This window comes from Taurulus bubalis (assembly GCF_910589615.1).
Source record: "Taurulus bubalis genome assembly, chromosome: 20".
Classification (NCBI taxonomy): domain Eukaryota; kingdom Metazoa; phylum Chordata; class Actinopteri; order Perciformes; family Cottidae; genus Taurulus; species Taurulus bubalis.
The window spans coordinates 6,472,460-6,492,127 of NC_136608.1; the positions used below are offsets into that span (position 1 = coordinate 6,472,460).

General features: G+C 44.5%; 1 protein-coding gene across 1 annotated transcript in view; it reads left to right on the forward strand.

Moving 5' to 3' along the window:
* tbc1d22a (TBC1 domain family, member 22a) overlaps positions 1-19,668 on the forward strand; it is a gene marked incomplete at both ends in the record, with an annotated part of 108,694 nt that overhangs the window by 30,123 nt on the left and 58,903 nt on the right. Inside the window, 3 exons of the mRNA XM_079236345.1 lie at positions 1,854-1,916; positions 2,378-2,443; positions 6,195-6,309. Of these exons, the coding sequence (XP_079092471.1) occupies positions 1,854-1,916; positions 2,378-2,443; positions 6,195-6,309 (244 nt within the window). The remainder of the gene's footprint in view (positions 1-1,853; positions 1,917-2,377; positions 2,444-6,194; positions 6,310-19,668) is intronic.

The following is a 19,668-nucleotide window of genomic DNA, read 5'->3' on the forward strand; positions in this document are numbered from 1 at the left end:
AGAGACGACCAAAAAAGTTCAGTTTTCAATTACAAGAACAGCTTCTCGTCACTAATGTATTCCCATCGGTACAGGCGGGACACGCGGCTGCTTGTGTGTGTGTCTGTGTGTGTGTGTTGACAAGATTCGGCCCCGCAGACAGGATTACTGGAACCAGTCCCATGCTTTTCCTCTTCCTCCCTCATGTACTCGTAGAGCTGCTGTCTGTTTGTCTGCCCGTGTTTCTGTCTGTGTTGACACGGCGGGAATGTGGTCGAGCCGTGTTCACAGAGGAGAGACAGCCAGCCCCAAGCTTCAGAGAGCTGCTTAAATGAACACTTTTCTTCTTCTTCTTTGAAAATAATATCTACTTCTACTCTATGTCTCTCTGTCTCTCTCTCTCTCTATCTCTCTCACACTCTTTCATTTTAACACTCGACTACTTCCCATTCATTTCGAGCCCATAAAAAAACATCAAAGTGGGCTGTCGATTGCACACAAAAAAAAAAAAACGACACACATTTCTCATATTCCGTCCAATTTCCCATTGATCTGCTCTGCCCTGTGCCAGAAAGCTGGCATACTTTGTTTTGATGGCTGTTTGGATCGCATCTTGATGCAGCTTTTTCTGCCAAAATCTGCCTGTTCCAACACTGTTTGTGTTGATGGACTGAGCAGAGATTTTAAGGGACTTTTTTTTCATCTGTGTGTGATTAGTGTGTTTGCACATATGTCGGTTTGGCATTCACTTTGCACATGGCGGTGGGTTTGTATGTATTTTGTGTTGTTTATATTATGTTTAAGGAGTTTATTTGCACGCATGTACAGGTCTATGTCTTCTGCGCCTGTGATGGTCCTCCCCATCTGTCCCCACAGTTACTGTTTCTTCTTGTCTGTCCATCTGTTTCTTTTATATATCTGTTTATGTTGTTGGTAACTTTCCCGAGCAGCTTGTTTGTGTGTATGTGTGTTTATGCATATGGTTATAGCCATTGTAGCAGTCCCAGCTTGCACGGAGAGCTTTTTGAAGTGCTGGCGCTGTTTTAGTTCCATCCCAAGAGAAAGTGTTGAAAAGAAGAAGAAGAAGGATCTCGCTTTTTGAGGCTGTACAGAGGATGTACGTTTTGAGTGTGTTTGAAACGACTGATTGAGTTGCACTGTTAAGACGGCAACAAGCAATTATTTTGTCCCCAATAGGGGGCAAACATATTTGAGAAAGTTCTCCTCAAACACTCGCAGCAGAGCCTCGTTATGTTACAGGCTGGCTCCACTAGCAACTCACCTAAAACCTGTCCCTTTTACTTTCAGTCCTGGTTTATGTGGCAGTCGCCGTCTACAGTTTTTACACGGGAACCATATTGGGCCCCAATGGGCAGAAGAATGCTGCTGAAAGTTGCATAGAGGGTTGTTGATTCCCAGTGGGAAGAGCAGCACAAGCATTACAGCCATTCCAATGAGCACACATACATAGATAAAGGAATGTATTCATTTGGCTCCTGTATGATACCACCTTAAGCCCCATAAATCCCCTTTGTGGCTAACTGCATGGGTCCATACAGTAAGATATACAGTATATACATATTGTAATAAGGGCCACGATCATGAGATTAGGACCCAGCTTGAAAAATGGCTGAATTTCCCTTTGTCAGAATTAGCTCATTTTGGGGTTCACCCCTGCCTGGGAAGATCTTACAGCTGAAAAAACAGGTTTAAATGTGGAATATTGAGGACAAGTACATGTAGGGGGACGTGTGTGTGTGTGTGTGTGTGTGTGTGTGTGTGTGTGTGTGTGTGTGTGCGTGTGTGCGTGTGTGCGTGTGTGTGCGTGTGTTTCTCTCTCTCTCTAACACCCTTCTCTCCAATGTCGCTGTCAGATCCACATAGACATTCCCAGGATGAGTCCTGATTCTTTGGTGCTGCAGCCAAAGGTGACAGAGGTAAGGTGGACAGAGCGGACAGGACTGGGTACGGCTCAGTCCCCGGTCCTGTCGGCAACAGGCCGCACACACTCTAACGAAACGGGCCGTCCTGTCCGGTCCCGGACCATTTAGCCGGCTTGGCTCCAGCCGCTGTCCTGCATCCGTCTGCCTGCCGTATCGTCCGTCTGCGGGGCAGACATTCTCTGAAATGGTGTGAACGTGGTCCAGCACACACACAATGTACTCTCACGCACATAATATCCCATTGACGTCTCCACATCGGCACACTTGCATTCAGGACCACCGCTGCTATCCATTTCAGATCACAGGAAGCCCCGTCTGCATCCAATCAAGGACACCAATCCACTAACTGTTGCTCTCTCTCCGTCCCTCCGTCTCCGTCTGTGATGCCCAGATCTGTGCTAACCTACCTGTTGCTTCAGTGTTTGTCTTTTTTTTCTCTCTTTCTCTCTCTGCAGATTCACATTGACATACCGAGAACTAATCCTCTTATTCCTCTCTTTCAACAAGCTTCTGTCCAAGAGGTGAGACCTGCTCGCGCACACACACCACAATCACGTAGCGGGGTTTCCTCCTCCCCTCCGCTTTTTGGGCAGATGTGGGTGGTGACGTCATCAAATTGTGGGACAGTAGTGACGAATGTCAGGTTTTAAAAATGAAATGACCGTGGCTTTTAATGACACAAAGGGATTTAAAAAGGTCAGAAAGTTTGTCTGACTCAGAGTTTGAAACGGGGAAAACCCTCGCTACGAAACACTGCATGGTCTGGCATGACTACACACACACACACACACACACACATGCACACACAGAGGCACAAACTAAGGTTGCATATAGAATTATTTACTACCTGCAGTCGTGCATGTGATCAGACACACAACCTCTCCGCCTGCATGGTGAGCGTTCTTTGCTCTGCGAGTGCTACCCAACAACGCATTTCCTGTTGCAGTCGAGCGTTTTAGGGGATATGAGAACTAATTATCTGAAAACCCTGTTCAGCAGCATGTTTGATAAAACAATAACAATCGGCGGTAGTTAGGGCACATTAGGAAAAACATACGGCGAGGTATACGTTACTGGAATCCTTAACTACTAAATCGCTGTAAGCCGCTTTGGTTAACTGTTACTTAAATACTTCAAATGTAAATGTGGTGCAAGTCACTTTTGTCTCTGCAACAGTGTGGGAAGTTGCCTCAGCCGGCCTGAGGGACTATCAGCGCAGCTTCCCAGCGCAACTTAACACGGAAATTAACTTAATTCCCTTCATTTATACGAGGTTAGGTTTACCTTATTATTTCAGTGCTTCTGGGAGGTCCTGTCACACGTGGAACCAGTGGCCTGAGAAGCAGAGAGCTGAAAAGCCAGATAGAAAAATCCCATAATGAGGTAGCCAGGGCTCTCTGGACCTCCTCCGAGTATACACCTACACAGACGTGTACACGCGTGGAAATAAACAAAGGGAGAAGACATGCGAGCGTTCACCAGTGTCACACACTCGCGTACGAGCACATTAACCCACAAACGCAGTCGCACACAGTGCCACAGGCAGCGGCACCTTCCGTTGCACCCGCCTTGCACGGGATGCAACTCGGGGCTGTAGGGAGGGAAATGTGATCAGACGAGGGACGTGGAGGATGCATTACTGCCGTACGTGTCCTCTCCCTTGACTCTCTCTTCGTCTCGTCCCCACACACCGACTCGCCCCTCTTTGAATGCGAAAAGAAAAGCCACCATTATATTCGAGCAGCGTGCACCTCGCATAGTTTGGTATGCAACAGACTCCAAAGGCCTTCTTTTTTTTCTTTTCTACATATGATGTTTTCCGCGGCGCCACCTGAAAATCACCTCTGCTTCATTTTATTCACTTGTTTGGAGAGATTTAGTCGAGATGGAAGGCAGTCAACGGTCTTTTCCATTTCGGGGAAAGAGAGGGATATTGAAGCAATTCTGCTCTGATTTCCTAAGTGAGATATAAGTGTTTGATTTATTTATTTTTCCTCTTATCGTTCTGGAGAACAATGCGGTGTTCACAGAAGTTGATAATCAGCAATTACAAGTTCCCAACCGCGAAAAGAAAGCATTTTGTTATCGCTTCTAAATTGTAAACAAATAATAATAATTCTTTGATTTTACATAGCGCTTTTCTGAATACTCAAAGACGCTTTACATAGGAATCATTCACCCACTGATGAGAGGAGCTACCATGCAAGGTGCCACATCAGGACTATCTAACATTCATACACCGTAGGTGCAACTACGGGAGCAAGGGCGGGATTTATCCCTCTCTGCCACAGCACACCTTTAGACTGGTTGTTGATGAACATGGGATATTTGGGCGATTGAACCTTTGATGTTTTGACAGAGAGATCATTAGAGCCATTTTGTTGCATCCATTTTCCTCCCTGCCCCTGGAGAATACCCTCCTCGGGGCTCCTCGGGGCTCCTCGGGGCCTGGAACTAATTTGATGGAGCCACGGCGTCTGGCGGAGCATCTCAAATCCATTTCGCGATGAACATACTTTGGCGACTGAGACGTAGCTTGCCGTCTGTCGAGGACGGCGTGAACTCTGTTTAAACCTGAAGAAAGTGTTGCCTGGTTGGCGTTTGAAGCGCGGCGCTCCTACGCACCTTCCGTCTTCACACAAAACCCGCCCTCGCCCCGCAGTAGGCGTGCGTGTGTGTGCGCGTTCTCTCGAAGTGGTTACGGTGTGTCGGCGCCCGGCGTGACATATGCATGTCAGCTTTTGAGGCTGCACAAAAGGAGAGTCCCATTATCCGCTCGCCCTGCGAGCAGCAGCACCTCTCCATGTTTGATAGATGGGGCTTTGATAAAGAACGAGGAGGTGTGGAGGCTGCTGAAGGGATTTGAGGAGAAAGCCAGAGAGTCTCGCATCTCGCCAATCTCTCTCTGGCCATCTCAACATTGATTGAATTACTTCAAATAGAAAAACATTGCCTTTTTTTTCCTCTCTCCATAAAACCATGAGCTATGAGGTTATTTAGAAAGTGAAAGGGACATGACATATCTCCAACACATAAGAAAGTGCTCGGTGGGTGTGTTACAGCAGGGGGGGTTTATCCATTTAAGGAAAAACAAGCTGAACATCAAGCCTCCTCTGATGCACGAGGTCTGAAGGCATTAAACAGCCACCCATAACGAAGATGGAAGTGTTTGCCGCGCAAAAATATTGAGAATCGGGGCGAGAGAGGAAAATGGAGGAGGAGACGGACTCAGAGGGGAAGAGACAGAGACAAAGAGAGGAGGAGTCCAACACCAAAACAGGGAATACAGTTCAAAGCCAGAAATTCATTTGCAGCTGAGAAAAAGCAAAGACTGAGGGTGTTGCTCTGCGCTGAAAGAGAAAATGGAAAGCACATTTGAACTGGGCTCACTCGATTCCACCTAATTGCAATACAACAACAGCAGAGTTTTTTCAGTGTGTCTCGTTTCACAACAGATATAAAGACGATAAATTCAGAGGAGGTCCGGTGGAATAAAACCAACAAAAAATAGCACATACACCACGTTTAGGTAAATTAAACTAGGATCATTGCTTGCTTTAAATGCATTTCCTTCCTGTTAAAACATTTGCAAAGCAGACTTTTTTTTTTTAAATAAATGATTAAAATCCTGAATTGTTAAGTCTGTATTCCCTCGCTTGCCGCCCTTTTCTTGCTCGTCCAGTGCTGTGAACGATACGAGCAAAGAATTCCACAGGATACCTTTTTCAAGGTTGTTTTTCTAACGCATCAACATACATTCTAATGCCGTAATCATCTAACACGAGGTGATTGCTCTCGTAAAGTTTAAACCGAGATAGTATCGGCTCAAAAAGAATCAATACCCTCATCCGCAGTGCTCCGGCCAGACTCTGCTTCCATCCTCACCAGCTTGTCATTGTTCTGATTCCTACAGCCGCCACACACACACATCCCGAAAGGCCCAATGTTGGGCGGTCAGAGATTAACCATCGAAGGTGTCGGTGAACATGCTTCATTATCGACGGAACATTTTTGAGGGAAATGAAGAATCAATTCATGAATTGGTTTATCGAGCGAAAATTTGACAGGATTGACAAATTGCCGTGTTTTTTTTTTTTTTTTAACCAAACATTTCCTGGCTTCTAGCTGCTCCATTGCTACTGTTTTTCTCTCACATCGTTATTAACTGCACTCGCCTTTTTGTGCATCAGTGTCTGTGATGTAGATGTGTCTTGTCTGCAAGCGGCTGTTTTTTTTTTGACACCATGTCTCTTGTGTGCGTTTGTGTGAAAGATCTTTGAGCGGATCCTTTTCATCTGGGCCATCCGCCATCCGGCCAGCGGCTACGTGCAAGGCATCAACGACCTGGTCACGCCGTTCTTTGTGGTCTACGTCTTTGAGTACATCGGTAAGTGCCAACCCTCTCCTGTCCACTTCCACTTAAAAACTCCCTAAATCTTTTATGTGATGCGCTATTGATTTGAGTATCAGTCGTCTCTTGTTCCCTGACCTGCTGGTTAACTCACTGGTACATCGTGACAGGGAATTAACCCTTAAGGCCGTCTCTAATCCTACAACTCTCTGTCCAATGAACTCCTCCTACATCCCCCCCGTCTTCCATCTACCCGATCTTCTTTTGATTTGCCAAACACTTGAGTCTGCTCTTGTTTCCATGTGCTCGTCTGTCAGAGCCCTCCCGTCCATCATTTATTTCACAGCACATGTGTCAGATTAAAAACTTAATTTTATGGCTGGGTTTACGGCTGTTGAGTATTTTTTACCGAGTAATCTTCCTTTATTAGAAAAGACATGTGATACGTTTAATGAAACCTGTGGCTGGATTTGAACCTGGCACATGCTATTTGTAACTTTACATTTTTTAAAACCATTTTCTGTTGTTAGAATCATAAAATGACCAGAGGTGCATAACTTATTTAGTTAATGCTCTGTTTTTCAGTCAAGGAATCCTCTATTGGGTTATTTTCAGGGGTGAATCCCGTAATGTTTTAGGCCCCTGGTATATCCTCTTATTGCACATTTCTGTTTATTTTTTTCTTCGAAGAAACCTTTTCAATCACCTATTGGGGGTTGTTCTTATGTTTTTTTCCACAACATATAGAAAACAATGTTTTTTAAGAAGCAATTTTGCCGCACACTCCTCTTCTATCTGTGATAAGCGGTGTGAAAATCTCCCAATGGCAAGCGAGTGGGAATTGCCCCCAGGTTTTTAAGTGGCCATACGTTGCTGCATGCGTCCTCTGTGGCGTGAGCTTCTCCATACGTCCCACGTACACACGCTGCGTTTTCTTCGTGCTGTGATTTGGCCCATCGAGGCCTCTCGGAAGCTCAAATCGGAGCCGCCGAGTGGAAACGGCAATGCTCTGCGGACCGCCTCGCACACTCCAGACACTCCAACTGTGGTCACAGCGATACAATTAGGACCCACAGGCGAAGTGGTGGGGAGCGCGCTCACACCCGGCTGGACTCCCTGACTCCTGTGTTACCCTGCGCTGCGTTGGGCACGCGGCATCTTACTCCAAACTAATGAGTGCTTGTCGCATCGTGCAACACGACGCCACGGTGGCACACAATACACTACAGCCTCCGCAATGAAGGTGGATCGACAACAAACCCTAAACCAACGTTAAAAATGTATGTTACGGTAGAATTTATAACAGCGCTGTTGAATTGGACTGCATTGGTTTTAGCTAGGACCGGCAGTTCTCTCTTTGTTTAGCTTCTCTTGTCCCTCACTTTTTTCCACTCTTTTCCTTGTATTGTCATGGTTCGTTCTCCTGCTCCTTCTGCCTTTTCTATCCCTGTTGTGTTCTACAGTCTTCATCCCTGCATTTGTTTCTCTCTCTCTCTCTTTACCATTCTCTGTGGGCGAATCACACTCTTGTCAGATCTTCAAGGCGTCACCCCGCTCTTTGTTCCCCTGCATCTCCATGCGCTGATGAGCCTCTGATAACATACACAGCCACCTTCAAACGTGCCTGGCTGGCATCTCACATGCTGGGTTGGTGTGCGCCTCGTTGTTTGTCGTTGTTATTGTTGTTAGGTGTTCTTGTTTTGTGACGTGGAGAGAGATTCGGCTCTTTCATGAGGTAGGACTAATTCTGCTCCTTTTTGTGGACGTGGTAGGAAGTGTGAGACGTGCTCGCGTGCCCTCTCTTCTTCTTCTGCCATCCATTCTTCTGTCTTCTACTGCATTGCACTCCCTTTTCCTCCCTCCCTCGATCTCCTCCCTCCTTTGTGCGTGAGCTCATGAGTGTGTGGTGAAAGCAAGACGATAGTTAATTCTCTCGAGTCAGAATTCATTCCTTTAAGAATGATTAGAAATGTATACCATTTTACACACACACACACTCACACCCCGTGGGCGATGTACACATGCTGGCTGAATACCTCTTACACAAACAAGTATAAAAATAGTAACAGTCGAAGGCGTTTGTAGGACAAACACCAGAACCGTCCATTTGTCTTACTTTTCTTTTACTCGATCCCGAGTTGGCGAGAACACTGCCCTCTTAAGAAACACAGCCCCGGGCCCTAGACGTAGAGAAAAATGAATGTAGTAATTCCCTTTTTTCTTTTTCTTCTCGTCTTTCTTGTAGAATGGGAGGAATACTCGTAGTGAAGAATGCTCAATTGTATCCTAGCGCCAGGAGATAATCATTGATACTTTTCACCGTCGTTGATTAAATCTGCATTAACAGATGTTTTGGCGCCGCTTTTGGCAGTAGGATTAAGCTCCAAACAAGTTGTAAACACCGACATGTCGGCATGAGCATTTCAAGACACAAGAGCAAATGGGGAGCAACGTCAGCGCTCATTCTGAGTCATATTTCTAGCCACCTGGCAGATTTAAGTCAAAACGTTGACCCCGTTTAGCTCTGTTTTGGTCTCCACCAACTCCTGAGGGAGAGATCGGCTCTTTAGCTGCTCCATGCTCCACCATATTGCTTATTTTGTCTTTCTGCCGTTTGTTGCGGAACAGTTAGCTTACAGTGCCTTTTTTCTTTTAGAGCTTTTTCACTGCCTGCTGCATCTGAAAAGAACACTGATGAGACCGGCAGACGCCACAGTAACCACATTATCTTGTGTATATCTGGGGCTGAAAGGGCCTGTGCGTTTATGTCCTGCACAAAGTCTACTCTGCAGATGTCTGTTTAATGGACTCAACATTGGCTGTTGTTGGAAGTGGGCCTTGATAGTTCATATTATGGTACAGTGACCCGATCAGTAGCCATTAAAGCTGTAAAACTAAACGAGGAGTGCAGTCGGTGAGAAAGAGGCTTAGATCAGCGTGCAGCAGAAGAAAAGAAAAACCCCACATCGGCTCATGTCCTGCGGAGCTAAATTGAGCGACAAAGCAGCCAAATGTACCGCGAGCCACGTTTTCCCTCACCGTCGGTGTCGAAACAGTCGGAAGCCGTGGGAATTTGAGTGACAGCCAATATGAGGATGAGAGTTCATTGATTGGGAACCTGATTAAGACTTTGACCTGTTTGCAGCTGCTTCATTTACCATTATTTTCTCCTCTCCATCTCTCTACTGAATGTCTTCATCTAGTCTTTTTGAGATCCTCCATGGATTGATTCCTATATTGTTTGTAGGGTTAGGGCAGGAAAAAGAAACCTAATATCTCACACACTCTGCTGCCCACGAGACGCGCCTTCATATGTTTGTTTGGTTGCGTTACTCGTCTTCCTTTTGTTCCACTATTCATATCTGTCACTTTGTTTCTTTTAGTTAGTTAGTTTTTTAGTTCTCTTGCTTTGTTTCTCTGAGTCAGAAAACAGCCTTGGTCTGGCACTGCAGTGCTTGTTCAGCTGCCACACACTCCATTTACCTTTTGATGATGCAACGCAGAGTGAAGGCCCGACCACTTAACCACTCCATCTGCACAGCACTCCCCCATTCCCCCCCGTCACCAACTTTCATTAACGCCTGACTGTTAATCCACATTGAAAAGTTCCAATTGGGAGATTATTGATAAACTCTTCTGATGCCAGGGAAGGAAAAAAATACCACTAAAGTTGTTGTGTATCCACCTGGACTGTTAAGCAACCCAGCAAGGCCCCCTTTGTGTCCAAGAAGAAATTGATTCGGAGAGTCTATCGTTCTCGTTCTCCACCTGTGAGCCATTGCTTTGCCTTTGTCTCTCTCCCTGCCCCCGGTCTCCCATAGTGTAGCGCCTCTCCCATTAGCCGACAATAAAAGTCATCTAATTAAGGCCAGGATGGGCCGTGACGGGCCGAGGAGCAGGGCCAGTCCTCCTTTAATGTGGAGCGGCCATTGATCGGCCAGCGGATCCATAATGTAATCTGCATGCCAGTGTCTAAGTATGGATCCACTCCAAGATAGAAAGATGAAGACAAGGGAGCGGGTTAGAGAGACGGGGGGTGAGAGATGAGGTAGTGGCTTTTTTTATTTTATAAACTAAATGCATAGAGGTGAGGGTTTGACAGACGCACAGCGAGGATGAAGACAAAGTAGTGGAATATAACAGCAGCCTGAGTGTCTCCTGGCAGCGCGACAATGTGGCTTGAGAGAAGGAAAGAAAGAAAGAAAGAGAGTGAGGGCGAGGGCGAGGAGAATGACAGAGCGGGACAAACAACAGAGCAGGAAAATAAGATTTTCAAAAAGGGGGAAAATGACCGACTAGGAAAGTGCCCCCATGCTGTCAAGAAGCGGCCGAGCCGGGCAGTCCTTCCTCCCATCAACGACGAGATGAATGGCCCGGTGCACCCGCTCACCATCCTCCGCTGTGAAACTCTGCTTGTCATCGCAGGCAGAAAGGGGCTAGCAACAGCCGCTCTGCTGCATGGATTGTTCTTGAAGAATTCAGCAATTAACTCTTGAGTGTGTTGTCCGCCACTGCGGGTAAGCGGTGCTTCCCATGGTTTGTCCTTTTTGAATGCCCAACCGAAGGTTTCACATATTTACTGTGCTTCTGGTTCAAAGATGAACAGTATGTCTTCAGTTTTGCTCGCTCCCTTCTGACAGTGAATTACGCTTTTTGCTATTTATTTAAACGCGTACAAATAAGATATATGAATGTTCTGGCTGGATTTAAGTAAATAAATAAGTTAACTGCTGTCGTTGAATGTGATATATAGTTAATATAGTGAATATTTGTCCAGAAACACTACTACAAGTGCATCTTAATGTTGCTCCTTAGCTGAGTATGTAAGCAGCTGCAGGTTCCCAGCGAAAGAAACACCACTCTGCAGTTTTTTATGAACAGAAGAAAAGAAGTGCAGATTCTCTTTTAGCATTTGACAAAAGTGCTCTCAGTTCTCAAATGTCTTTCTACCATTTTGTCGACATATGTTGTTGTCCCTGTACAAGTGGGACAATTTGCTTAGCGAGCGGGAGCCCTTGAGGAAGGAAGCTCGAGGACAAACATAAAATGTTCTGGGTTAAGTATGTTTTAAAATTTAAATGTGTTTTATTGCAACAGAAGCAGAGGCTCGTCTCCAAATGGCAACGTGAAGTACTAAAGAAGGGCTTTTTGAAAATGGAAGTCAAGACATCTACACACACAACTAACCAGCCAGGGCCATCGGTAGATTCAGAAAGGTTTTGGAAATGTGTCCTTGTGGTTATTAAGGAGTGGACGGGCAGCAAAAAGAGCAATGTGCCTGTGATGGAGGTCCTGATAGGTGTGTGTGTGTGTGTGTGTGTGTGTGTGTGTGTGTGTGTGTGTGTGTGTGTGTGTGTGTGTGTGTGTGTGTGTGTGTGTGTGTGTGTGTGTGTGTGTGTGTGTGTGTGTGTGTGTGTGTGTGTGTGTGTGTGTGTGTGTGTGTGTGTGTGTGTGTGTGTGTGTGTGTGTCTGTCTTTTCTCCACAGGCTTTCACCAGCCCAAAGTGGCGTTCCTTTTATCCTCTTCATCACTTGCTTATGAGAAGGCAACTTCTGTCTCCTTAGGGCACATTTGTAAATTATACATGCAGCTTTTAGGAAGTAAGAGCTTTAGGTCACTCTGTGTTTCTCATTAATTAGCTAGACTGGCAGCCCGTCATAGTCTTATTTTGTCCCACCACAGTTTCCTAATGAACCAAAAGTTTTGTCACACTCAACGGGTGGCGCCGGCCGACACTCGCCGCACGCGGCTTGGGAAGGCTGAAAAGGGCGAAGGAGGCTTGTGGCTTCGTCCGTGTCAGCTCTGCAGTTCGGCGCCAACTCTGTTATATAATGATATACTTACTGATACGTTCTAGTTCATCAGTTGATTTATGTTGTATATGAAGTATCTGAATCAGCAAAGCAGCGAGTAACTAACATCTCTGAGATGGAGTGGAGTAGAAGTAGAGCGCTACATAAAACATAAATCCACTTAAGTCCAGTACTTGAGTGTAGCCTAAATATTTGTTGACAAGAGTACAAAGTTCTTTAAATCTTAATTTTTGCTCTGAAAGTGCTCCAAATTGATGCATTTAGGCTATAGGTTTTCAAACGTGTGTATTTTATTACTGCTTTTACGAACTCCAGCTTTGGCCACACACACATTCTTGCTACTCTCTCACTCATTTGAATAAAACCTGGGTGAACAGTGTAAGTAGTGCAGCCTATATTATGCATGGACTTGTTCTATGTTATGCAACGTGTATGTCGCCAATATTTGTTATTTTCGTCGCCACAGTTGTCACAGCACATAGCTGCGTTTTACTGCACACCAGGGAACGTTTTACCACACATTGGGACGAGAGGATCTGTTGGCGGTACAAAAGTAGGCAGTTACACTTCTTTTGAGCAATGCATGTACCTCGGTTCTGGGGCCACGGATTGTTACAACAAGGAAAAACTAAGAAAACACATTTATTTTAAAATATATATAAACGTTCAACAGTTGCTCATTTACCATAATTCTTACTTTAACACTTATGGCACTGAAATACTGGCATATTGTGAATAAATGTACAACAATGTACAACACAAATGTCTTTAATGTAAATGTGACTCAATTTCATCCCCGGGGAACAATTGGGTATTTCAGGTTCTGTTATGCTTCCTGAAAAGGCTCTGATGTGATGGTACCTGAAATGGGTCGTGGCTCATGCTCGACACGCACAACCAACAGACAGTGTAGCGGAGCTCAAACCACTTCGAACACTTTTTGCTCTTCGAACACGTGTGGTCGCACCTATATCACCATATAGAACCACACTTTAAACAAGGCCTCAGAACGGAGAGAAAGGGCTCGGCTGGATGTCTCTTTGAGAAAGTCGAGGTGCGACAGGTACCTTTTTATTCACGTGCATACACACACACACAGTCTCTGCATTGTGTGTGTGTGTGTGTGTGTGTGCACATGTGATGCGAGTGTGGAGAGAGGAGGGGTGCAATATTGCAGACAGACTGGCTTGTTGGGGCATCCAGGGACAAAGCTTGGAAGATGGAAACGTACTGTCAGTCAGCTGTGATGAAATGCCTGCAGGAGCGTGACACACACACACACAGACACACACACACACACAGACACAGGGCTCAGACTGGCGAGGTGAGCTATTACGAATACAGACTCACACAGACCGAAGCCGATGCCTCCTATAAGAGGGAGAGTCTCATCACACTGGATGACACTAGAAACTGTGTCTGTGAATTAGGATTTCTTCACTTCTGCGACTGAAATGTAATAGTAGCATTCTGCCCAGAGTGGTACGCCCTCGTTTGGCAGTTAGCTGCACTTTGCTTTACTTCAGGCACTCACTTTTGGCCCTTTCAGCAGTCGGTCGCATGGTCCGGCTGTCTTGTCCGTCTAATCTCCCCGTCTGTTCCCTGCATTACTCTCATATCGCCTCTCTGATCTGTTGTCTGTCTGCTGGCACGGCGCCTTAGCCGTGGCACAGTGAGCCATGCTGTGCCATGCTGTGCCCCGCTCATTTGGATTTCAGTTGCATCCTCGCACCCGGGGATTACAGTGCTCTGCTGTTGCGGGACGATTGGCTCAACATGCGTGGTCATCGAGAGAAAGCGCCAATCCTTGAAGCCTTGGTATGTTCTGGAGTCGGTGACAGAGGAGCCGCTGTCATTTGGTGTTTGTTTTGTCACGGCAGTGTTGCTGGTGCTAACGTCACCTAACAGATGGAAGCTGTTTACTCTGTTGTTAATGCAACTAATAGGGCTGAACCGTATCTCTCTTTTTTTTTAAATGTTTTTAATTAGACGCTTCTATTGAGGTTTTTTTTTTTTTTTTAAAGGGGGGGAAAATATTTTTCAGTTATTATATTAATGCAATTGTTGCCGCTGTTAGATTGCTGCTAGTCCGACCCGATAGTTCAGATGCAAGCCTCCCCTTGTGTGTTTTTAAATGTTGCTTCAGATAAAAACCCGTTGTGAATTTTGGAAATTATTGCATCTATCTTTTTGTCAATACATTTTGAACCTTTGAACTATTCAGACGCTCACACACAAATCGGAAACAATCCCACCTACCGATGGAATCCTACAAGTATTATAATGCAAATAATTTTAGTGTAGCGTAATCTTCATCTGCAACTCTGCATAAATACCAGGTTTAAACGGAATGAATACCAAAATAAAAAGAAGCCGCGCAGCATTAGACTGTTGACTCATCTCTTTGAATGGCGCTTCAAACTATTCCGTCCAGCCCGACTAACCGATTACTTTTATGGCAGCTTTACGTTTAAGAACTAGTGATTCCCTAGAAGGCATTTATTGTGAAAGTGATTCCTCTCCCCTCCTCCTTTGAATCCCCTCATCTGCCCGTCGGCCCGTCTATGGATTGAGCAATCCGTGAAGTGGATGTCGGCCAGGAGGTGGTTAACTAATATCGGCGTCTCTCTCTCCCAATGGCCTGACCGCTGATGGTCGAGCCTTTCATTCCAAGTCTCCCTCTGATTAACGGCTGAAACGAGCTCTAAGGAGCTTCTTAGTGATTGCCCGCACACAGCTGTTGTCTTCCAGCAGCAACACTGTCTTTTCTACTTTGTTCCTTATCAACTTTTGCTTTCTCTAATTTCTCCAGCTTTAATCATTGGATGAGATTATTGACTCGGCGTAGGCATTATTCTCCCCCCAGGCAGTTTGTTTGAGATTTGTTCTTCAATTTTCTTTGACGCCGTCTCTCTCTATCTCTTTACCCGCTGGAGCTTTGTCTCAGGCTCCACTCCTCTGTTTGGTTTAGAACGCAATCACCATGTTTCTGGGGTTAAGTAATAGCATTTGGACGGGCAGAAATTGAATCAGATGTGTGGTTCTGACCCTCAGTCTCGGTCTATCTCCACCTTTCTCTCTATAAATGTCTCTTTTTTTCATTCCCCTGAAATATGTTCTTCTCCTTCAGACTTTTGATGGTTGACACTTTGCATTCAGTGTCTACTTCTTTCTCCTTAAAGAGGTTCAGTATTCTCATATGGAGGTGGGCGATGTGGCAAAAATATAAAATCTCAATTCTATTTTTCCAGGCAGGATCACGGTCCATGACCTTATCACAATCCTAATTCATGTTGTTTTTTAAGACTATTTTGTGACTGAACATTATAACCAAACTAGTTTCCCTGTTAAAGAAATACAGTCCTAAAAGGTAACAAGACGCCACACCAAATTCCATTCTTAAATGTAATACTTCAAAGTCATATTGTTACCAATAGATGAAACGGCACCACTGATCTGATTCTCTCGCATCTTAAAACACAACAACACTCTGTATTCTCCTACGAAGTTGGAAACTCTTTACAGCGGTTTGAAAAAGTGTCCAGATGTATAATTTAGTTTTTTTTGCATATAAAAGTATGTGGATGGAGAAGCACTTCATGACACAATAAAAAATCCAAGCAGTTTCTATTTCCTTAGTCCTAATAAGAAAAACAAATGCTTAGCTTACAGATACAAATACTGTACATCATAATGAATCATCATTCTCTATTATAAATATAAATAACCTACTTAAGGTTGTGTTATATGATGAAAATGGTTACATTTTGATAATAGGTTTCATTATTCAGCAGCAAGTTGTGTGTACGTTCTTAAGCCTGCCTGTTTGTGTTTGAGTGGACTAGAGTTCAGCATTGGTATAATATTGGTGAACAAGCTTTTTATTAAAGCACATGGAAAGCAGAGAGATGGGTGAATGTTCTTAGTCTTAGGTTAAACATGTACGATTATTAATATAAGAAATATCTATCTATAATTATAATAAATAAATATAATAATATAATTAAATATGTTGCAGAGACACAGCAGTCACTGTTGTAGTAATTTAGTGCAGGACAGGACCATTATGGAAAACCGTTGCCTTTTTAGCACTTATATGCCTTAATTTGACAAATTTGTTGTATTCTATTTAAAGCTTGTTTAATTAAATACAATTTTGGGAATATTGGCAAATGCAGGTTGTTTACGACAGACTTAAAGCAACTACACTACACTCGGCTACTGACATAGGATGTGGTTTCAGCCCGGGGGGGTGAGGTGAAGGAAGTGTTTAAGCTATTTAAGATGAATTACATTTATTATGTTTTGGGGGAGTCATGCTGTAGTTAACTAAAATCAGAGAACAGCACACAAATGTGGTAATTATTTTCAGTCCTACAAGAAGATTGCGGAGCGTAAACATGATTACAGAAATGGGAAATCTCTTCAAGCCGTGCGATAACCATTTGCAATTGGATTGTAGCGCATTTGTTGTCATTTTTAATGGCGTGTCGGAAACCTTCCATGTTTTGGCCTCGGGTGTTGAGATGACCGCTGAAACCACGGAGACCGTTGTCGGTGCTTGACAATAGCATAAATATATATATATATATATATATAAATATATATATATATATATATATATATATATATATATATATATATATATATATATATATATATATATATATATAAAGCTAAAAATCAATAGCTTTGCTTTCATCTGCATCCGGCCTGATCTTATTTCCCCGTCTAACCAGAGATTTTCCTCATTGGTCCTGATAAAAAGCAATAGAGCTCCGAAATGATCCCGAGAAATAGTTCTGTCAAAAAGTGATTTATCTTCTGTGAATAATCGCAGGGGTTATTGAATATTTTTAGATTAAGTTAATTACTTGACTATAAAAAGCCATAAATTGAAGCTCTTCTCACCGAGGAGCTTCAGATCTCTCCGAGTCTCTATTTCTCGTTCTCTCCGTCAGCCCTTTCATTTTGTGAAAGAAAAAAAAAATCTGTTTTTATCATTCTGTCACCAGAGAGACGCGTTCCGCTTGACCTGATGCAATTGGAGGCAATTGAAACAGTCATCTTACCGCGCTGCGGCGGTGTGTGGTGTTTGAGGTTGCATCATCACGCTCGCGCACAAAGACTCATACACATTTCAGATATGTGCGCACGTCTGCAACAAAGCCGCCCGTCGCGCACAAAGACACACTCAGCCATGCGCATGCGGAGGATCCGGACACTCGCGCGCCCGTGTCCTCGCACGTGTTCGCTCAAATATTCATGTACGCGCCGGCGCGGGCCTCCGCATGCCGTGTGTTTCAATGCGTCAGCTGTCATTCATAATGTCTGCCTATTACTGCTCGCCCTAATGTTTCTTTTTCCTAACTAAGCCTGCAGATTACACACACTAATGACTTAATGGACTGATCCTTCACTTACATCTCTGGAAACTTTCCCACCGCTCCCAAATGTGTCTTGAACATTAGCCAGGCGGGTTTACTGTGCCTCGAGTGGATTGGACATCCTGCTTGCTTTAAAAAAAAAATAATGTTTTAACGTGTGTCTGTAAAAAGCAGCAGGCTATAAACAGTGCATTTATGATTGAGTCCCTCACATTATCTACTTCAAGCGCTTACTTTTAAGCCATTTTGTGACATGAAACCGGAGTGTGACGCATAAACCTGCTCATGCGTGTGTACACTGGTTATAGAGGGAGAAGGACACGCATTGTGTTATATGGCCTGAAAGAAATAGTCAGTTGAGAGGCGGCTGGTTCCATGAATGTTGTTTGAACACTAATTAAGTACCAATCCTGAAATACAAACACTTGACTTAGTGGGGGACAAGCTGGCCCTCAGCGACGCTTTTTTTTCGTGGCACGGTGATAACGACAAGCAAGTCGCTCGTTTGGGTGAAGTCACGAGCATCAACACCCGTCTTACCAGACAGACTTCTCTCGATCTCTTCTTTGTGACACAATAATAACAGTAATTTCCGGCGCTTTTGGTGTGGATCAAAGTAGGGGTTCAACAAATGGTTATTTTTCAATTGAAGCCATTCTTCTGCTACTCCTTTTTTTAAATTTTTTTTTAAATGTCCATTATAAGTTGCCGGAACCAAGGTGGTGTATTTTAAGTCGCTTCTTTTGTGTGACGAGCAGTCCAAAAGTACTAATAATGCCCCCAACGCCCTGGATCCTACACTACCTTTCATGAGCTCTTCTCTGCCTCCTAAATGTCCTTTTAAGTAACCCTCTTAATAAGATCAATGGATTCATGTAAATCCATCCACAGCCGTTGGGTTTCATGTCCCCACTTTTCTATTACATGCCATGAGGTTTTGGCAAATCGACCTTTAACGTCCCTCAGCCAAAAGTCTTCCGCAGCTCCCTGGCATTGTCATCCGTGCCACACAAACATCCCACGGGGCGGCGATGGGGCGGGGGGTGAGGGGCCCCGGTGGGGAAAAAGAGATGTTGGCAGCAGCAGCAACAGTTGATGCGATGCAGTGTGGCCCTCACTCAACGTTACACACTCAAAGCTTCCTCGTACGAGACACCATCTTCCCTCGGGGCCAAGTGGATCATTATGTGTCTGCACATAGGCAGATATGGTATTAATAGCCGTATTCCATTTGATGTCGAGGACTTGCATTATCTCGCCAGCAGCTGTGGGGCCCCGCTGTTTGATGTATGGACACATGGCTTATAGTGCAGATAGCGGGAGATGAGAACATTGTTGGAGTGATTGTGTATATTTTCCGGCCCAAAGCGTTCCTTATCACCGGCGAGGCTGAAGTTCAGCGCTTTCAATGAGTGAGCTTCGTGCTGCACTTTGAAGAGAAACCTTGTAACTTCTAAAAACTATGAAATGAAGACACTGGATAACGTCCCATTGATTTGATAATTTTTTTTGGGGGGGAGGGAGGGAACTAGACAGGAGACTGAAGATAAGTTTCTTAGTTTCATGAACCCAAAGCGGTAAAAAAACCAACCATGACTCATATCACTTCCACCTTCTCTTTCTCCGTCCTCGTAACGCACTCCTCCCTCGTGTTCCTGCGTGTGCTTTCCTGCTCCCAATGTGTTGGTGACAGGTCGACGCTCTTCTTAATTATCCGGCAGTATGACTGTCACCACCCTGGGAGAAAGGAAATAAAATAAAAATGTTCAGCTCTCATTACCAACGGTGTTATCACACTAGTGGAGAGATAGCGGTTGTTGTTGTTCCAGAAGCCCGAGTGAAAGGTGGAAGTCTGACATGTCTAGCAGCTAGCATGTGTCTCATTTTGAACTGTCGAGGCTGCGTCACCTGGGTGTCGTTCTGAAGGTGGGAAGTGGATGGTGACATGTTTGGAATTTTGGCAACCGAATTGTAAGTCGTTAGATTCATTAGATTTAACCCGAACCGCCGCTGTAAATTATAAGTAATGACTGCATCACTTCATGTGATCTTATGAGCTTTGGATGAGGAAATCGTGTTAAAACTCTCTCTTTCTCGCTCTCTTGCTCCGGCGGTCCACAACTCAGGTTTGCTTGTGATTAATCTGAACTAACAGAAGGTTGTCAAACGGGACTGTTTTTTATTGCCAATTGCTG